Here is a 19569-nt window from a genome sequence, read left to right on the forward strand (position 1 = left end):
GGAGAAAGAGGAAGGCGCTGTGCACAGGGATAAACACAGATTTGCACACTGGGACTTGTGGTTTAATGCTCCAGGTCAAATGTTAAGATTATTCACAGGGTCTGATAAAACATTTCAGACTGAAAAACAGTGACGTGGAAATTGAAGCTGGACATTTTTGATGGCAATTTAATAACTAGCAACAGCAATTACACAGCATCAAGTCAGGAGACTTCAGAGATTTAAAGACAGTTTGGAGAAAAAAAGAGGCAGATTTCAAATAGAAAATGAAACAATAATGACATACAGTATATACATACATACCAACATGATTCAAACATCTACTACACTGGAAGGAATGCTGTCTGCTCACTGTACTAACAATTTCCTTTGTACACAGGTTCGTTTAATTGCCTGTTTTAGAATGCACACGCACACGTGCACACACACACACACAAACACCACAAACATCAGCTTGTGATGCAAACTCGCAGAATCTCATTTCTCTTCATTCTTCCTGCAGCAGTATCTGAAAACGGACAGTAAAGTAGTGGATACTGGAGCTGAATTCAGTCACTGTTTAAAAAAAAAAATTTTTTTTTTTTTTTTTAAAGCGTTCTGTTCAGAACATCAGTGTGGCCCCGCAAGGCTGGAATCATCGAGGAGAGGATTTCACACTGATAGCATCCTGTAGATACATGAGCATGGGATGTACATAGTCAGAGGAGCAAACATTGGCGTGCAGTGATGCTCCCAGCAGTGTTTGTACTACTGCTTATCTTGCTGACCCTTCCACAGCGGGGGGAACCGCAGCTTTAACCAATGTAAATGCGATGGAAGTCGTTCGCTCCGAAGGCAGCGTTGCACTTGGGGCACTTCCTCTGGCGTGTGTCATAGCGTGTCTTGACGCACTCGAAGCAGAAGACGTGGAAGCACTTGGTCAGTACAGCGTCCTTCACCCGAGAGTTGCAGCACGGACATGTTAGACGTGCCTGGAGGGGGGAAGAGAACAATTAACTGAGAGGCCAGTTTTGTCCTCAGCTGAATGGTTGGTAATGAGTGGACACAAATATCTAGGGCAGCAGGGAGGCCGTGTGATTATAGAGACTCCACCTCAGGCTCAATTGTCCTCATCCAGAAAACTCGTGAGGAACACACCACATGATACGAAGGCCAATTATAAAACCTGATGTGACCATGACAAATTTTGTAAATACAGGGGGTTTATCACCAAAGTGTCTAGATTCATCACGATTATATTAAACTGTTTAGTTTATAAATTTATCGCAAACCTGGAAAAATCTGAGGATGCTCCCAACGTGTGATGTTCAGTCTCCACCAGTTGGTTGAAACTTTAAGTGTTTAACTGTGTTCTTGTCAAAAGAGTGTGATCACACTGGCAGTTGGGCTCATTTAGTGGAAACCAGAGTGATGAAGATAACTTTAGTTTAACTGCCCCCACTTCTAAGACAAACAGACCCTCAAGACTCTTGTTAATTCCATTCCCTGTGGCATAATTTACATATAACTGCACATAATCTCAGGTGTTCTTATCAAGGAAATGAGGGTGAGGCTACATCCACACTACTGGGTTTTCATTTTAAAAGGAAAACTACATGACTATTCACGTACACTGAGCGTGCGAGAGCTGGTGCAAACAGGACGCAGATTGTCTCTCACTCTGCAGTTGATTAGTCGCACAAAATACTACTCACGAGAAACAGCAAAGGCAGTTGTAGTGTTAAAATACAGAATTAAACCAAACAGCTACTAACAAAGACAACAAGGTCTAAGACTTGTAATTCATTATTCATGTTGCTTTCAGCAATGGTAATTGTAGCTGATAAGACCCAATCAGGGAGTGACCACCGGTATCTACGTAATAGTTTCCAAAGGTGTCTGTTTTTGCCTGTCAACACTACAATGCAACCCTGGAGTTTTCAACCCAACAAGGGGCCAGCAGCAAGTCCAAAACTCTCTGTTTTCAGGGGTTCGAAAACTCCGGAGAAGTGTGGACAGCAGGAGGAAATGCAGCAAAAGAGATGTGTTTTAAAACAAAAATGTAGTCATGTGGATGCAGAGTTCATACTGTTTCATGGCCCTCAGATCATTGTTCGATGCTAGCATTCCAAGCTAACTGCTGGTTATCCAAGGAAATGTTTGACACTTTTCGGAAATGCACATATTCGTTTTCTTAAAGCAGAAGCTAGATGAGAAGATGATGAACACTGTCACACCTTTAAGGTAAAGGTGAAGTTACAAGAACGAATGGGTTAGGCCATTAGCTCAGCACAAAGACTGGAAACAGCGGACCTGGAGCAGGATCATTGAAAATAGAAAGTTTAAAAAAAAATTTTGTATCACCAACACCTACCTTGTATTCATTAATTTCTTCATTAAGGATCTCATCCCCATTGCTGATTTTCTCAGCTGGTTTCTTGGCCTTCTCGATCTTTCTCCTAAGTTTGGAGATGTCCTCCTGAAACACATTAAGAGTTAACAGCTGTAAGTAAAAGGAGCCTGTCTTCCACATTTTACTTTCATTTGACAACTGACTTCATGAATGCAATAATCTAGATGTTAATATTTGAGTCTGCGACATCTGAGCACAACATGAAACCAACAAGGGTTAGCCTGAAAGTGGAAATGTTAGTGATGTGGAACCTTTTCACCATTTCAGCAGAGGACAACAAAATTGAAACTGGCAATAACTATTAAGCTCACACGCAGTGAGGAGGAAACAAAGGGTCTCAATCCACAAATCTAATTTGCCATTAGAAAATATGCAGTGAAAGAGAGTCATAGGAAGAGTCATGCCAAGTCGTATGACCAAAAGAATTGATTTGTTTTTCTGTGTTAAAATTTTTTTTCTTATCATCAATATGCTTTAAGCCATCAGAAACAACCTCGGTGGATATAACTCTGATTGAAGCACATTTCACCTTTTAAAATAAATATTTAACATTTATGGCTTGAGCTTATTTGTGGCCACTTATTAATTTGTGTGTGTTGTTACCTGTGCTCGTCGGGCGTTGAAGGACTCTTTCTCCCTGGAGATACTGTTTTCAATGACCTCCTCTCTGACCATGCTGAGCCTCTGCTGAACCTGCTCCAGCTGAGTTCGCACCTCCTCCGACAGCAATGCAGAGTCCTGAGCCTGGAGGACGAAAGACATGGCTTTATTCATCCTCAGTTGGAATGTCGTTTCCTCTCACACTGTACAACCCTTCATATGTTGTTTTAACAGCTCACCGTTTTTTGGGATTGAATTTACCCTGCAGCTGTGGCTCATCATAACTGAACCATGTGTTACCTTGCGTTTGTTCATGTCCAAGGCTTGTGTTCGAAGTGCCAGCTCTCTCTCTGCAGTGCTGATGGTGCCCTGCAGGAGGCGCTCCTTTTCTTCAAGCTTCCTCACCACCTGCAGCTGGGCATCGACCTGTACGTGGACACAACATTATGTAAAATGAAGATTAAACAAAACAAAAAAAATAAAAACACATCCAAACACACATTAGAAGAGAGAAAACTGAGTTAGTCCATAAGAAAGTAAGAAATGACAGCCAGTAGTTATCACTGTAATTTGTTTGTCCCAATCCTTACAAGACTGCACCTTATGGAGTTGCCTGGTGCCTGACCTGAGTTTTTAAAGTGAGCAGCTGGTCGGCCAGCTCTTCCTTCTCCTCTTTTAGCAGCTTGTGGATCTGGTTGGACTTGATCCTCTCGCTCATCAGCTTGAAGTTTGCATCGTCTTTTTCTCTGAGCTGCTGCATCAGGCGGATGTTCTGTTCCTGCATGTCTTCGAAGGCCTGGCCCGTCACGTCCATCTCGCTCAGCAGTGCGTCCTCCTCCTGCAGAGAGAGCACGGGGGCGAGAGAGTGTTACAGAACGAAAGAAGAAGCAGGCAGAGGGTCTTTGTGCCTTGCAAAGAAAACGACCACCTCACGCACCTGTTTGGCTATGGAGAGCTTTTTGTTGAGGATGTCGATCTGCTCCTCCACAGACCGGATCTTCCTCAGTGCCTCTTCATCTGCCATTTTCTTGCCCTCCCTCCTCTCCCGCTCCTCAAGCTCCCTCAGCCTCTGCCGCAGCTCCTCTCCCTTGGATCAGTAAAATTTTCATTGTCATCATCATTAGGAATGCTGCAATTAATCAATTACAGTAGACAATTCTATCTTGCCAAATGTTGCTCACCTAAAAATAATAAATTCCAGTTGGAAAATCCAGTACAAATATGCATATATCATGTTATAAATGCTGTACAGGAATGAATTTGTGACCCACCAAAACTAATTGTCGACTATTTCAACAATATGTCTGTTTGTCGGTGACTGTGTTGTGCAGTGTCAATCACCTCTGACTTGGCCTTTTTCTCTGCAGCCATGAGCTGGACTTTGTCCCTCTGCTCCTTGGGTGCCGAGCGGTACATGTCCAACAGCAGCTTCATTTCCCTCTGGGACTCCTGTGCTTTCCTGCACATCCAAAATCATCAACATCCAAGGTCCAAAATCAACAAGAACTCTGAATAAAGCCTGTTATGTTTTTAAAATTAACATGGATTAAAACAATAATAATAATTAATAATAATTCACCTGCAAATAGGCAAAGCAAATATATGATGTTTAAATCAAATCTCCCAACATCCACTTAAAATTCCGATCAAGGGGCAAAAAATAGCAGATTTCGAAGAAGAAGAAAATTTATTCACCTTATGACAAGCTAGGTGTGGGTGAAACAAATATCATCTGATATTTTGATGGTATCTATTTATCACAATATTTTTCAGCTTTTATAATTTCTTTGTGATGTGCAGTTTTAGTTTATATACTTTTATGTAGTGATGACAAAAAACTGAATAACCCAGCATGGTTGAATGCTGACGTCAGTCCCAGTAACCAACAGTTCACCCAATTCTTCCTCATCTATCTGGTAGTTTAAATAATTTGCATCATATAAAATAAAAACCAACTTCCACACAATGCGACTTACTTGAGTTCTGCTCGGACAATCTTCAGCTGCTCCATCTCCTTCCTCTTTGACCCACCGACCATAGACAAGCGCTCCCCGGCTGACTCGTCAGGTTGGCTACTGCTCCCTGGCTTCTCCTTCTCTTCCTTTATCACGCTGCTGCTGCTCCCACTGCTGCGGGTCGGTCTCTCTCTCTCCTTTTCCTTCTCTTTCTCTCGCTCTCTGTCTTTCTCCTCTTTCTTTATAATGTCCTTATCTTTCTTTTCCTCCTTCTCCTTCCTCTCGTCTTTCTCCTCATCTTTTATCGTTGCCTCTGGTTCCACTCCAGGCTCTGTTTTCACTGAGGCACCTGCAGAAAGACGAGGAAACATGGTGAAGAAGGAATTGTCAACCAGGACAGTCTTAATATGGATCATAAGAACAATGTGAGATATGCAAAAATGTCATTTACACTATTCATAACATAATAAAATAGGAAATAAGCTTTTATGGTCAGTTAACAAGGTGTTAGTTACCAGTGCTGCTGGGTGTCGAGGAGCCGTTGTCAGGCTCTGTCTTAACCACAGGTTCTCCAGAGACGGCTGGGGTCGAAGGAGAGGATGTCTCATCCTTCACGTCCATCTCTGTGCTTGACTGTGATTGGAGGATGGCGTTGCCCTTTGAAGCTCGGACCTACAGAGGTAACAAGATACATGTGATGACTTTTAGGGTGGCAAGCTACCGTTATCTGCTTCTCAATTTCCAATCGATTATAACACATATCTGTGTGTTACTATTTAAGTAACACAAAGATTCTTGTGCATGAGTTTCTTTCCTTCTCCTTCTGACCCACCTGGTTCAGTTCAGCTTGTGTCTCTCTCAGCCTAATCTTGTATTTCACTACCTCTCCTTTCATCTGCTGGTTGTGGGTTTGCAGTGTACTAATCAAGTGCCGCATCTCCCTGTTAATAGGACCTGAGACGAGGAGGCAGTCAGAGGTATAAAAGAAAGTGAGGGAGAAAGATAAAACACACATAAGTACTTTTTTGTGTGAGGGAATCTGATGTGATCAAAGCTCTACTGTACTATATAAACTACAACCTGTTAGTTACCTGCTTGCTCGTTGGCAGCAAGAGTCTGTTCAAACTCGATGCGCAACATCTCGTACTCCTTCCTGACCTGAGCCAGTGTGTCCTCCAGCTGAAACACCTCTGTACGAACCTTCCTCTGCAGAGCCACCTCATCATTCTGCACACAGAGGGGAAAGTGAGTGTAAGATGGGAATGAAGGTTACACAGACTGACACCGGCACAAACACACACAGCTTACCTCCATGTGCTCCAGCTGACGAAGGCGTGCCGTCCTGGTAGTGCCGAGGCGAGCGCGTGTCTCGTCTAATTGAGCCTTGAGGATCAGAGACTCGTTGTAGAGGACAGAGAACTGCGACTGCAGACAGCGATACTCTGAAGTCTCTTTCACCATGCCCTCTGCTCTACTCATCAGCTCCGCCTGAGGCGAACAAAGAGAAAGGAAGGAAATAGAGGCGGAGACAGTGGCCAAAAAGAAAAAAGCACAAAACAGAAAAAATGTTTAATACAGTAAAGTGCTGAATAATTATCTTTTTTTCCCAGAAGTGCAAGGCTCATTTTAGGTGAAAATTTACACTGAATGTTTTTTTCCAGAACACTCATTTTTAAGTTGACTCATTTTGATTTTGCTTCCATTAAAATATTTATATATTTAATATTTTTTTAATCATGGTAGTAAATTAACATCCTTTGGTTCAGTGACAGTGAAATAAGCAGCCATAATTCTAAATGCACTGCAATCCATGAGTGATACATTTTCAGCTTCCAAACACTTGAGACAAATCAATGGTGTGTGATAACTGTGATAAGTACCTTCATGCTGTTGTTTTCCTGGTGAACATTTTGCAGGTCCTGCTGGAGCTTCTGCAGCTCAGTCAGACGGTTGTCTGCCAGCTCCCGGTTCTCCTCCAACTCGCTGTTCATTTCCTCAAACTTTTTGTCAGGACAGAAGAGGAAAAAGTATAGAATGAAAGGTATGGAATGAAGCAAAAACAAAAACAAAAAAATCAAGAATTTAACAAAAAAAATTTAAATACACAAAAATAAATAAATAAATAAAATCGATACAAAACCAAACAGGTCCTAACCTTTCTCTTGTTAATGGTAATGGTCCCACATACACTGCTGGCCTCCCCACACACCTTGTAGCCTTTGCTGTTCACCTGGGGTGCACAAGGAGTGTTATAACATACTTCAACATAAACAAACATTCATTTTATACTGACACAACACCAATTGACTTAAACTCCAACACAAATCCACATCATCCTCACCCTCTCCAGTATCTCAATCAGGTGGGCATTCAGTCGGTTTTCTCGGCGGCGGATCTTCTCCATGTCCCACTGAAGCTCCTCGATCAGAACCTGCAGTTCGTTCACACGCTGGTCTGCTTTGTTAGCTGCACGACCCAGAGACCGGGACTGGAAAAGACAGGAGGACAAAGAAACTGTTACTGGAGCTAATGAGAGACAGAAAACCCAAATTAAAGTAAAAAGGTTTGGTTTATGTCACTTACAATCAGATTTAGTTGATAACCTATTTGGCATTTTTTAACTGTTAAGGTGTGCCTGACCTGAGGGGCAGCATTTTGCGACAAAGAATAAAGAAGAACATATATATGTATATACATCTGTACCTCGCTCGTCATGTGACTGTACTTCTGCTTGAGGTCCTCAGTCAGCTGTAGCAGCCGCTCATTTTCACTGGTCAGGAGCACATTCAGTTTTGAAGCTACCTGCCACAACTTGCCCTCTGGAAAGAAAAGCAACAATGATTTCGCATTTAATGAGTGCAAACACATAAACTGACTTGATGAATTTCTTTCAAATACATTTCATCCTCAGCTTTACTCCATTACCACAATGTCATCATGTCCCCAAATCTTTTATCTCACCAGCTCCAGGGTCCACTTCTGTCTTCAGCTGGTCCACGGTGCGCCTCAGACACTCACAGATCTCCACCACACGATTGGCCTGTTTCTGGCTGGACTCCACTCTCACCTGAAGCTCAGCCTCCATCTCCTCGCTGCTGCTACTCGCCAGCGTGGCCAGGAAGGAGTTTGACGTCTCTCCCTGGTGGCCTGGGTGACAACAGAAGGAAAGAGGGCATCTCTAGTTTATCAATCAGTTATCTGAAGGTTTTTGCTTTCAAAGTCATGATTCTGTGTCAGTTCTGTTTTAACCTCTGTCCTTGGCCCTCTCCTGATTGGAGTCGCCATCAGGTTCTGGTGTTTCTGGCTTCAGGCTCCGTCCTTCACCTGCTGGAGATTTCTCAGGTTCGCTGCTTGCTTGATCATAACGCCTGATGATCAGTTGGACGTTTTCATCAAACTGAAGGAGAGAAAATGACATAAGACATCAGCTTTTTGATCTTGTCGAAGAGGAGACTATTAATGTAATTGCGCCAGACTCTAAACTCCACCAGTGAGTGTCTACCTGGTTCCAGTATCTATTGAGGATCAGCAGACTGGCATCATCAGTGGCCTGGCGGGTCTCCAGTCTCTCAATTCTCTCTCGCAACTCATCCTCGATCACCTGCAAGACAAAAAGCCAAGACTTTAACTTTCCTCAAAGCAAGAGGGATGCAAGTGCGGCTTCTAGTGAGATTTGTGGACACATACTGGAGAATTCATTTACCTGTCTTTGATCAAGAGCTTCTCCCAACTTTCGATTCTTAGCCTGGAGAGCTTTGATGTCTTGTTCTTCCTGAAAAAGAATCGATTCAAGTTTGAGAATGAAACGTAGGAGCAGCCAAACCAAGAGACATTACACTCCTGAGATTAATGTTAAATTGGCAGCATGGTGGATAATAAAGAGTAACTCACTGAGTTAGACACCCCTCCCAGTTTGATGACCGTCTCCACCGCGGTGCTCCCCCCGGCAGCGGCGCTGACACCGGGACCTCCGTCCTCTCCTTCCCTCTCCCTCCGCTTCTCTGAGGGTGCACCGGAGGACGAGGGGCCGCCGCTGGGGTCAGCAGGACGCTTCTGTCCCGACATCCTCAGACTCCTGAATCAAACGGAGACTTTAGAAAGAGTAGAACGTGACTTTTAATAGCTAGCGTTAAACCCAGGCGGTTTGAAAGACAAAGCTAACTACCGTCTGCTGGGCATACAACACGCTAAAGGCCAAAGACAGCTGCTTTAATATTTATTCGGAAACCTTATTACCCCTAGAGGTGAGTAGTCCAAAGAAATATCCCCAAAACGACCCACTGTCACATTTTAAAACACAACAAGCTGATTAAAACAGCAAATGTAACGGCAGGCTAACGTTAGCCGTTTGCTAACGCTAGCTTTAAATGCTGTTGATGCTCAGGGAAACCCGATTCTGACCCGACACATCGATGCATTTACTTTGTAATGTTGTCAGCAACAACCACATCGACCCGAAGTCTTACCGCTTTTAATGTTAAGAGTTTTGTGTTACTGAGTGAATCTGTCGGTGGATGTTGATGTTGCGGCTCCTTGCCTCTCGGAAACGGAAGCGTCGACGATCTAAGTGGGACAACCTTCAGCTGACTCAACGCCCCCTGTTGACGTGGAGGGGAACAATCAACATATATTCATCCATCCAGTTTGGAGGCCAGAAGTTTGCTGCTGGGGCCTCTGGTATAACCAAGTTCACATCTAGCAGAGTGCAAGTATACAGCAAATTATAGATAGAAGATTTATTTTATTTTGCACAGACAAACCAATTGGCACTTCTATACTGGAGTACTACCGTGAGCCCTGCTTTACTGTTAGTCAGATGGGTTGTGGTGATTTGATGAAACACAACTTAATCAGGGGAATACACCATTGGAGAGCAATATAAACTAAAAAATATATAGTAAACTAGCAGGAGTTAGAAATAGATGTTAACATTCCCTGTACAAAATGGGGTCACGGTATCACAATGATGCAGGAACCACTCAATATTGTATTTCAATGGTGCATATTCACAAACAAATTTGCAAATAATCAAACCACCAAAAAGCAACTGATGCACAGTGACATACACCCTGGAGGTCAGTTGTCTTCTTTGTGCTGTTGTTGATCCCGCCCTACGGTAGCCTATAAGAGTGCAGTCCAATAATATAAATGTAGCCTACTAATTCCAAAACACTGAGTTATAATCCAAGAAACTGAAAAGCATGCAGCTAAATTAAGATTTCCATTTGCAATGCGTATGGATGATTTCCCTCTGTCAAAACTACTAAAATAATTCAGAAATGTCTTAATCTAAGCAACATGGAATAGAGATACTTTGTGTGCTGCAGTGCTGTATTGAAACCCACACATATCCATGGATCTATGGAAGTTGCCATGCTTGGGGATATTGCAGCAACTATCAGGCAACCAAAATAACCAAACTGTAATAATTTGGTTTAGGGGTAAGCAAAGATTTCTGGACAACATTTTGCACTCTCCAGCTCGCTTATTCGCTCTCTCTCTCTCTATCTCTCTATCTCTCTCTTTCTATCTCTCTCTCTCTCAATCCTTATGTAAAAAGAGACTCATGGACAGCGACTGAACTCTGATCAGCAGTATTAAAGAGTACACTGCACCCGGTGCAGAGTCCAGGTTGTGTAAAAACAGACTTGCCATCGTTTGTGAGTTACCCCAGCCTGTGGGTTGAAATATCCCTATCTGCTGAGGTCACTCATGGACTGATGTTTTTTGGTCCATTTTCAGCAATCGATTTTAGAACTGTTTCTGCATGACGTGTTTGACAAGTGATGTGACGCATAAGGCAGATAAACAAGGGAGCATGAAAAAGCAGGTTTTTCTCCAGTTCTAGTTAATGGCAAATCATTTGTATCCAATAAATGAAACCATGCAACATGGTCCTATAGTAGTGTGATGAAACTATATAGAGAATAGCACTCCATATTACTGCATAAAATCTCAAATAAAGATCAAGTAAAACAATTATGATGGCAATTACAATAACATAAAAAAGTTCATAAATGGCCTACAATGTAGACAAGCCTTATCAGAACTAGATACATCTCCCATCAAAAATTACACTAATTTGTTTATTTGCCCTGGTAACAATCAAACAAACGGAATCCAAATAAGTCTCAAAGTTCATATGCAGGGACTACATACATGATGAACAGATTACCTCTACCTAAATTATATAAAACAAATCCTCACTGTTAAAATATGTGTTTTTATCTGAAAGAAGAAATTACAACACAGAGTTTAAAGTCTCCGAGGTAAGATGTAACCAAATGAAGAAGAGTAGAAGAAGAGTTCCATAATTTAGGGCCCCAGTACTCAACTGAAAATTGATCTCTACTTGTAAGATGTTTGGGAAGAATAACAGGAAGGAATCTGTGAGTACTCCCTGATCACATAAACACACATTGTTATATGCTGTTGTAATCCAAACTTTCACCAGGACAAAAGAAACCTGACTTACAACATTGCAGCAGGCCTCTCACATTACATTTCACCATTTCTCAAAGTGCTGCAACAGTTTGCATGGAGGCGGAGCTGTGGCAGAGCTGTGTGATGCGTGCTCGCATGCAGACTTCGACTTCATAACTTGTTTCAGACGACACATTGTGTTCCCAGCATGCAACCCCCCCCCCCGGCAGCACTGGGTTCTGATATGAACTTAAAGTCCACAAAAGAGCACATTGATGCCACAGCGTGCAAACACCGCCCCTGTCTGTCTGACCGGGCCAATTGCGTTACCGAGGTGACACACGCCCCGCCACATCACGAGCACCTCCCTCCTCAACCTCAAACACGCAATAAATACAGCTTTGTGCCCAGATTTCGGTCTTCTCACTCAGTTACTGCTGGGAGGTCGCAGAGGACCGTTTGACATTTGCGCCGTCGTCGCTGTTTGATTATAAATCTCAAGTAAGACGTGCTTTCAACTTTTTAACTCTTGCTTATATGAACTTCGCAGATTTCCATGTTTTTTTTTTTTCATCTACACTAGTTCCTGCAAGATCGGTCTGCATCTCTGGGTTTCCTCATGTCTCTAAATGTGCAGCCATGAAACTGACGTTGCAGACAGGGATTTAAGATGCGCGTTTTGTGTAGCATGCAGTTTCTAGAACCGGATAAACGGGTCGTAAATTCTATATCCTCGAGTTCCATGGATAAATTGGGATGCTCAAACAAAGTTTGAAACGGCTGTATGTTTAAGATGGACGTGTGTTGTCTTGTCTAAGGTTGCCAGCGTGCCTTTGCTGTGTGCAAATCCTTGTAATGAAACGAACACACGCCTTCAACCTGTTGTTTATTAATGCATGTTTGTAAATTATGCTCAAAATCTTAATTTTCCACTGGGAAAACCTCATGTAGTCAACGACTTTAAATGAACTGTGAACTTGTGTTGCACATCAAGAGGCAGAACTTATCTGTGTGAAGGCCAAAGTTCAGCTATGTAAGCCAAATATTTACAGTGGTGATGCAAGAGAAGCAGAATGTCAAGTTCATTTAAAAAAAAAAAAAAAAAAAAAAAATCTATTTATTTTTGATGGAGGGGGAAAAAAGGATCAAATCTTCCTCATACTACAGTCTTAGAGTTTCTGAAGACCTGTCAGTGAAATAACTTGTTTCTCTCTTCTAGGATGACTCATCAGTTCCCATCCCTCTCTCCGGAGCAGAAGAAGGAGCTCTCTGACATTGCTCAGAGGATCGTGGCTCCAGGAAAGGGAATCCTGGCTGCAGATGAGTCAACAGGTGAGCCTCAAGTTCAAGTCAGTTTTCTGCATTGAGAGGTGACCGCAGAGTGGGCTTTCTGATATGACCTCCATGTCCTCTTCTTTTAAGGCACCATGGGAAAGCGCCTGCAGAAAATCAACGTGGAGAACAACGAGGAGAACCGCCGCTGCTTCCGTGAGCTCCTCTTCTCCTCTGACGCCTCCATGTCCAACTGTGTGGGTGGGGTCATCTTCTTCCACGAGACGCTCTACCAGAAATCAGATAGCGGCAAGCTCTTCCCCCAGGTCATCAAGGATAAGGGCATTGTTGTCGGCATCAAGGTGAGGAGCCTACAGAGACTGAGGCCGAGGTTAAATTTTCTGGTCTTTCACATTTGGAGCTGTTTTAGAGTTTAATGGACGTGTTTGGTTTTCTTTCTTCAGGTGGACAAAGGCACAGCTGGTCTGAACGGAACAGATGGAGAGACCACCACACAAGGTAAAATGGATTAAAGATTGTTTTTTCTACTTGTTTTACTTCTGCCAATATTAGCCCCTCAATTGGAACCTTTCTATGGAACATTAGTGCACTGGCATATTTCATTAAAAGCAACTCGGATTAAAGAGGTTGACAAAGCTACGAGACTGAGGGACGGTCTAGACTGCTCAGATTTGTAGTGATGTGGGAAAAACAATAAACTAACTGTAAACCTGCTATCATAGCATACCAACACTCAGTAACTGGGTATTCCTTACAGGTCTGGATGGCCTCTCGGAGCGGTGTGCCCAGTATAAGAAGGATGGATGTGACTTTGCCAAGTGGAGGTGTGTGCTGAAGATCTCAGATGGCTGCCCATCAGCTCTCGCCATTGCAGAGAACGCTAATGTCCTTGCCAGATATGCCAGTATCTGCCAACAGGTGTGTGTGTGTTTGTATAGCTCTAATTTTCCACAGAAATGACAAGAGGAATTCAACTTGGTGAGTGTGTTTGTTTGTGAGGCTCTCATTTTGACGTGACATTCATGTGCTCAATCAGAATGGCCTGGTGCCCATTGTGGAGCCAGAGATCCTGCCTGATGGAACCCACGACCTGCAGCGCTGCCAGTATATCACAGAGAAGGTTGGTTCACTATCTCTGGTTTATTTAGCCAAATAGAAGACCACCAGCAGTAACATGTTGTTCCCATCGGATGAGATTTTTAAAGCATGGTGTAGTAATAAATCTGCCTTATCAACAGGTTCTGGCTGCTGTGTACAAGGCTCTGTCTGATCACCATGTGTACCTGGAGGGCACTCTGCTGAAGCCCAACATGGTCACAGCTGGACACTCCTGCACCACAAAGTACACCCCTCAGCAGGTTGGCATGGCCACAGTGACTGCTCTGAGGCGCACTGTCCCCGCTGCTGTGCCAGGTGAGTGTCATAAGGCCAGCTTTTTCCTCTACAAACCAGTTTAAGAGAAGCACGACAAACCAGTTTCTCAGTAAAAGAAGTACATGTAGCGTTCTCTGCTCTGTGTCTTTCCAGGCATCTGCTTTCTGTCTGGAGGCCAGAGTGAGGAGGAGGCCTCCCTCAATCTGAACGCCATCAACCAGGTGCCCCTCCATCGCCCCTGGAAGCTGACCTTCTCTTACGGCCGCGCACTCCAGGCCTCTGCTCTCGCAGCCTGGCAGGGCAAAGCTGCCAACAAGGCAGCTGCACAGCAGGCTTTCTGCAACAGAGCCAAGGTAAGCCTCAGAGGGCATGTGTGGCTGTTTCTAATGAATAGACACCAACAAATAATTCTCACTTATCAATTTGTAGTTGTGGACTGTGCACAGAACCGTCTATTAAATGCCTCTTATCTTGCATTACTCAACTTTACACTCTGTGAATGTAAATGATTGATTTTAAATGTTTTTGTCTGTTCAGTCTTGCACTAATGTGGTGCAGGTAACTTGGCTGATTATTAACACTCAGATTTGACTTTGCCCTAACTTTTCCCCTCTGTTGCTCTCTTCAGATCAATGGCCTGGCTGCCAAAGGAGAGTACAAGCCCACCGGCTCAGCTGACCAGGCCTCTATGCAATCTCTGTACACAGCCAGCTATGTCTATTAAATACTGTGAACATTAAAAACCCCTCCAAAAAATGCACCTGGACCAAATGTAACTACAAGAATTACCTCTGCATTTCTTGTATGATTTCCTTCCTCCCTGTACCACCAACACCAGGGGAAGACTTCTGTGATAATGTTGAACTACTGTTTGTCTACTCAGTGAAATGACTGGAAATAAATTAAGATGCCAAAATGATGTTGGTTTCATGGCAGTTTTTGTGATTATTTTTTTTGCATCTGAGAGCATGACACCACTCCAGCCAGAGATGTATTGCCAGTACATGCAGTAATCAAGGACACATCACACACGGCTGTGCAACTCATCCAAATTGACCTTGACCATACTTACCTGTATGCCCAGCTCACAGCAGTAGGTGATCCCTCTTTCCAACAACAGATGACATGTCTGTGCACACAGAGGTTAAAATCACCAGTATGCCCTATACCACCTGATACAAAATGCATTTGACCTGTGCTGAGTCATGTTTACTGAGTATCACAAAAACAGTCTTAAAAATGGAGCTGGGTTAATGCCCATGTGCCTACACAACAGTTGTGGGGAAATACTGAAAGTATTTAAAGACACACTCCAGTGATAAGAAGTGAAAACCAAAGGACTGGATCCTGGTCTAAAACAAACTAAACCTAAGCAATGTTTCTGATGCTAATGAGTTTGCTAATGCAAAAATGCAAATTTTTCATTTGTAAGTCGAACTATTCAAATATACATATTTTTAATAAACCTACAGTTTTAATGACCAGCAGAATTAATGGTTTGGCCTCTGAGTAAATTAATATCTCACCATAAAGACAAGAGGTTGTGTGATCTGATTATTTGATGGCTAACTCGAGAAGCGGTCAAAGTGTACCTGCAGGTACCAACTACTGAGACAGTCTGCCATTTAATAACCTAGAGTACACTGTCTGTGTGGTCTGACTTGTGCATACAGTTTGTATGAGTGCTGTCAGTGCACGAAGATTTATATGTGGGTAATTTTATGACCATCATTTCATTTTATTGATTATTTAAGAAACACAACATACATCACATTGGTTACATCAAATATAGCTAAAAGCTAAAGCTGGATCTTTGAAAAGTGGTTTCTGTCTCAATTTGTTTTTCACACATTCACAGGCAAAAGATGGCAACAGGTTTCCAGGCGGGCCCTTCATATCATAGTCATGTAGATGACCACGCGGAATTATATAAACATGCACATCAGGCCAAAAGCTTAGCTATGAATATACCAGATAGATATAACCTAATGTGTCAAAAAATATGTTTTTTAGAATTTTGCTGAAGTAGCAGTCACAGGTGGATGTGCAGTCCTGTAACCAAAACAGAGCCACATCAGCTCATTCATCCAAAGTCACAGTGTAAAATATCTTCAGCTAGATGTGCAGTACACAGATGATCACACTGATGATTAAAGCTGCAAGCACAATTTATACCACAGTATAAGCTCTGCCCAAACAATGTACATATACTGTAATAATTATGCAGATGATCAGAATTATTGACTACACAAATCCAAGTTTTACAGTGTCCACAATGTATCATTGAAATTTTGGTGGGTATGTTTAGATTAAAAACTGTCATGGCTGCATTTCCTGTGGGTTGGGGGATTGTGGAGCAGATGCAAATAGTACTTCTAATTTATTTTAATGTAAATTTAGGATAATCTTCTGCCTGACTTTAGTGTTACCTAACATGTTCATTAGTGTTTGTAAAATATAGTATATTAAGATTAGGCGAAATAACATTGTGCGAGACCTGTTAGCCTTGAGGCTTTAATTCAGTCTAATGTGCACTGTGAATAATGTAATATAACCTTGTGTCAACTATGACCTATACATTAAGTACACATAAGCTTTGCTAGAGATATTAGTGGTTACTATGTTCCCTTAATAAGTGCATGTAAAATATCTATCTCAAATGGGATGACAGAAATCCCTTTCATTCCCAAACAACCTTTGCAAAAAGCAAACAGTGCATTACAATATTACTGTACCGTTGAGCTGTGCCTTTAATAAAGACTGAATAAATATTGTAGTTACAGACACTGTAGAGAGAAGCTTAGTGTAGAAGTACGGTAACTATAAAAAAGCTGGCTGTAAGATACTGCCAGTAGGTGGTGCAACATTCACTTGTAATGTACTGCACAGGATTGTGACATGTTTCTTTCACAGGATAGGTGAACAGCAAGAAAACAAGTGGTGCTTATTGTAGAAAGAAAACTGAAAAGACTGATCTTAGTTTGATGTTGCGTCACTCTGTGGTGGTGCTGGGATGTGCTGGACAATAACCTGTTGAAGATATTGAGGTGGAGGCCGATTAGGGACGAGGGAAACAAGAAGGCAATAAAATGATGACTGACACAAAAGCCGGTGAGTGATGGTATTTATCAGATATCACTGTGACAAATGACATTGGGATTTCTTTGGTTCTATTAGTTTTGATTTAGTCTTCTCTTGTTCAAGAGGATCTGTCTTCATTCACTTATTCTTTGTACATTTGTGTATGTTGTCTGGAACTTCTATGCTGGTCGGAAGAAATATCTCCCTTCAGTGGGTTAAATTTAAATTATGAATTCCTTATGTCAGTGGGAAATGCCTGTTTTAGATGAAGTAACAGTAAAAAATGTATTACCTGAGTTCGTGTGGATTTCAGTGCTAAACGAGCAACGGCACACAAGAAGATGAGAAGCACTGACACACATAGAGAGGAAGTGAACAGTAAGCCTTCAACACCAAAAAGTTGTTCCTAATGCAATAGAAAGGGAAAGAAGGAGTTATTCATACTCTGTGAAAATGTCTGTGTCATCTATTTAAAAAAAATAAAATTCTATAACTCACCACTCTGTTGGTGGCCCAGTCCTGCTCCTTGTCGTATTTTGCCTTGCTGCTCATAAAAAGATAAGTGGCGAAGCAGTTTATCCTGTAGCAACTAGAGACTACGATTCCCAAGATTGAAATCACATACATGGCCAAACACAGAGTCACCTGGGAAAGATGAGTTCAACAAGTTTAATTAGGTCATTGAGAAGGAACTAAATACAATTAAAAACTACAAATAGAACATAAAATCACAGAGATGCCTACCATCTTCTTGGATGGATGGATCTCAGTGTAGATAGACAGGTTTCCACAGATGAGAAACTTTAAAAAAAACAACCAGAAACAGATAATCACACCATTTTCTTCTGTTATTCAATATAAGTATATTTTGATGACTGTATGTGGCATTAACCAGCTTTGTTCTCTTGTCATGTTTCTCACCACGGATGCAAAGCTCCTCTGTACTGGAATGCAAAGTTTAAAGTAATTCGATAAAGTCTACATAATCGCCCACTCCTCTGAACTTTAAAACTGATTTTTAATATAACAGGTTTGTTAAAATATAAATGACTTGAGCCTAAGTGAACATGACTTAGAGGAATAGTTTGGGGGGGGGGGCAACTACTGTGGCTTTTTCTGAAGTTAATAAAACCCACCCACCAGCACCTCTAAGGCTCACTCATAAAGACTTTTCATCTCATTTGTTTAACCACAAAAAATTAAGTGTAATACATTATGGTTTTAAGGATAGTTGTTTGTTGGACTATTTAATAACTTAATGAAGTTTTGCCATCATTGTGAAGTTGCCAGGCAACCAGCAGAGATTAAACAAAGATCAATTAGTGATCTCTATAGGTGCTGTAGGCAGATTTTTTTAATCTTTTCACTGACCCTGGCTAAAGGTTTCCTCCTGTTTCCAGATGTTATTCTAAGCTAAGTGGCTGCTGGTTATTGCTCGATATTTACAATTCAGAGATGAGAGAAGCAAGAAAACATTTTCCCCAATATGTCAAACTATTCCATCAAGTTCTAACACAGATTTTTCAGGGGATTTTGAGTGCCGTGCTGTGACTCTACATTGTCATTTGTAATTAGTGAACATACAACCAACCAAGTACAAGTACAATTTCTCCATTTTCAGCATGTCATTGCTAACCGCCAAGATGTTACGTACCAGAGCTCCCTGCCACAACGGGATGTAGATTCCACAAGAGGTTTGCATGCTTTCACTGGCCAGCTGGAATCCCATCAGGAGCTCTGCACAGCCAAAGATCAGAATGACAATCTAGGAAGGAGGAGAGGAGGTATGCATGGCCATTTTGCAGCCGTTCTTTCTGTATACATAAATTTCTCTACTCTTATCTCACATTTGTGGCATTGTTTGATGTGTTACCCCAAGATTTCTGGGCTCTCTCTGGATGAAGCGATGCAGAGGCTTGCTGGACATCAGCACAGCATGGTCTGCCTCCTGAGTCCCATCTTGTCCTGTTGTTGTCTCTCTACTTGTTGGCTCAGTGTCCTCCATTGCCAGTAAACTATACGCTGTGTTTTGCTGTGACAAGAGAGAACAAGAATTCATCGAACCAGATTAATATTCTCTTCTACTACAGATTAAAAGAGCCAGAATAGTTGTGATGAAGCAGCGTGACTCCAGATACCAGCTGCATGCAAAAAGTAGTTTAAAAGAATGCAAGGATCTGTACAAAAACAGTGACCCACCTTGTTTTAGTTTTTCATGCAGAGAAGTAGTGTAAAAGATAATGGAAAGAGAATGTTGTGGGTGGGAAAAGGAAGTTAGGAAATTTGAGACTTTTTTTCTTTTTTTCATTGTGGGGAGGAGCTGAACACTTTGTTTGGAAGTTGCAGACTGAGGATGTTGGACAGCAGGCTACAATGTCCACTTAGTTATTGAATCAAAGTTAAATCCCACTGAGATCTGTGTGGAAATCCAGGGACAGGAAGACTGCTCTG

General features: G+C 42.1%; 3 protein-coding genes across 4 annotated transcripts; 1 reads left to right on the top strand and 2 right to left on the bottom strand.

The window, feature by feature from the left end:
- Positions 1–152: 152 nt before the first annotated feature.
- LOC111226443 (E3 ubiquitin-protein ligase BRE1A-like) lies at positions 153–9491 on the bottom strand. 2 transcript variants are annotated; one of them, XM_022751596.1, is made up of 22 exons: positions 9414–9491; positions 8839–9022; positions 8651–8719; positions 8450–8548; positions 8197–8344; positions 7909–8094; positions 7651–7766; positions 7289–7435; positions 7103–7177; positions 6828–6947; positions 6256–6435; positions 6039–6174; positions 5780–5901; positions 5463–5619; positions 4969–5296; positions 4334–4451; positions 3930–4079; positions 3618–3830; positions 3293–3418; positions 2996–3136; positions 2354–2458; positions 153–971 (listed from the first exon to the last, which is right to left on the bottom strand). In XM_022751596.1, the coding sequence occupies exons 2-22, from the start codon at positions 9010–9012 to the stop codon at positions 795–797; spliced, it is 3087 nt and encodes a 1028-aa protein (XP_022607317.1). In that variant the 5' UTR covers positions 9013–9022; positions 9414–9491; the 3' UTR covers positions 153–794. The 2 variants fall into 2 exon arrangements, with proteins under 2 accessions (XP_022607317.1, XP_022607318.1); XM_022751597.1 differs by having other exon boundaries at positions 8839–9038; positions 9414–9476.
- A 2275-nt stretch (positions 9492–11766) lies between these two features.
- Positions 11767–14956, top strand: LOC111226430 (fructose-bisphosphate aldolase B). The gene is made up of 9 exons (XM_022751572.1): positions 11767–11871; positions 12590–12702; positions 12793–13004; positions 13107–13161; positions 13421–13581; positions 13700–13783; positions 13902–14076; positions 14191–14390; positions 14666–14956. The coding sequence occupies exons 2-9, from the start codon at positions 12591–12593 to the stop codon at positions 14759–14761; spliced, it is 1095 nt and encodes a 364-aa protein (XP_022607293.1). The 5' UTR covers positions 11767–11871; position 12590; the 3' UTR covers positions 14762–14956.
- An 813-nt stretch (positions 14957–15769) lies between these two features.
- LOC111226472 lies at positions 15770–19375 on the bottom strand. The gene is made up of 7 exons (XM_022751645.1): positions 19318–19375; positions 18992–19150; positions 18773–18883; positions 17863–17919; positions 17617–17763; positions 17411–17524; positions 15770–17067 (listed from the first exon to the last, which is right to left on the bottom strand). The coding sequence occupies exons 2-7, from the start codon at positions 19121–19123 to the stop codon at positions 17014–17016; spliced, it is 615 nt and encodes a 204-aa protein (XP_022607366.1). The 5' UTR covers positions 19124–19150; positions 19318–19375; the 3' UTR covers positions 15770–17013.
- Between the last annotated feature and the right edge of the window lie 194 nt (positions 19376–19569).

This window comes from Seriola dumerili, unplaced genomic scaffold (assembly GCF_002260705.1).
Source record: "Seriola dumerili isolate Sdu_G_001 unplaced genomic scaffold, Sdu_1.0 BDQW01000160.1, whole genome shotgun sequence".
NCBI lineage: Eukaryota > Metazoa > Chordata > Actinopteri > Carangiformes > Carangidae > Seriola > Seriola dumerili.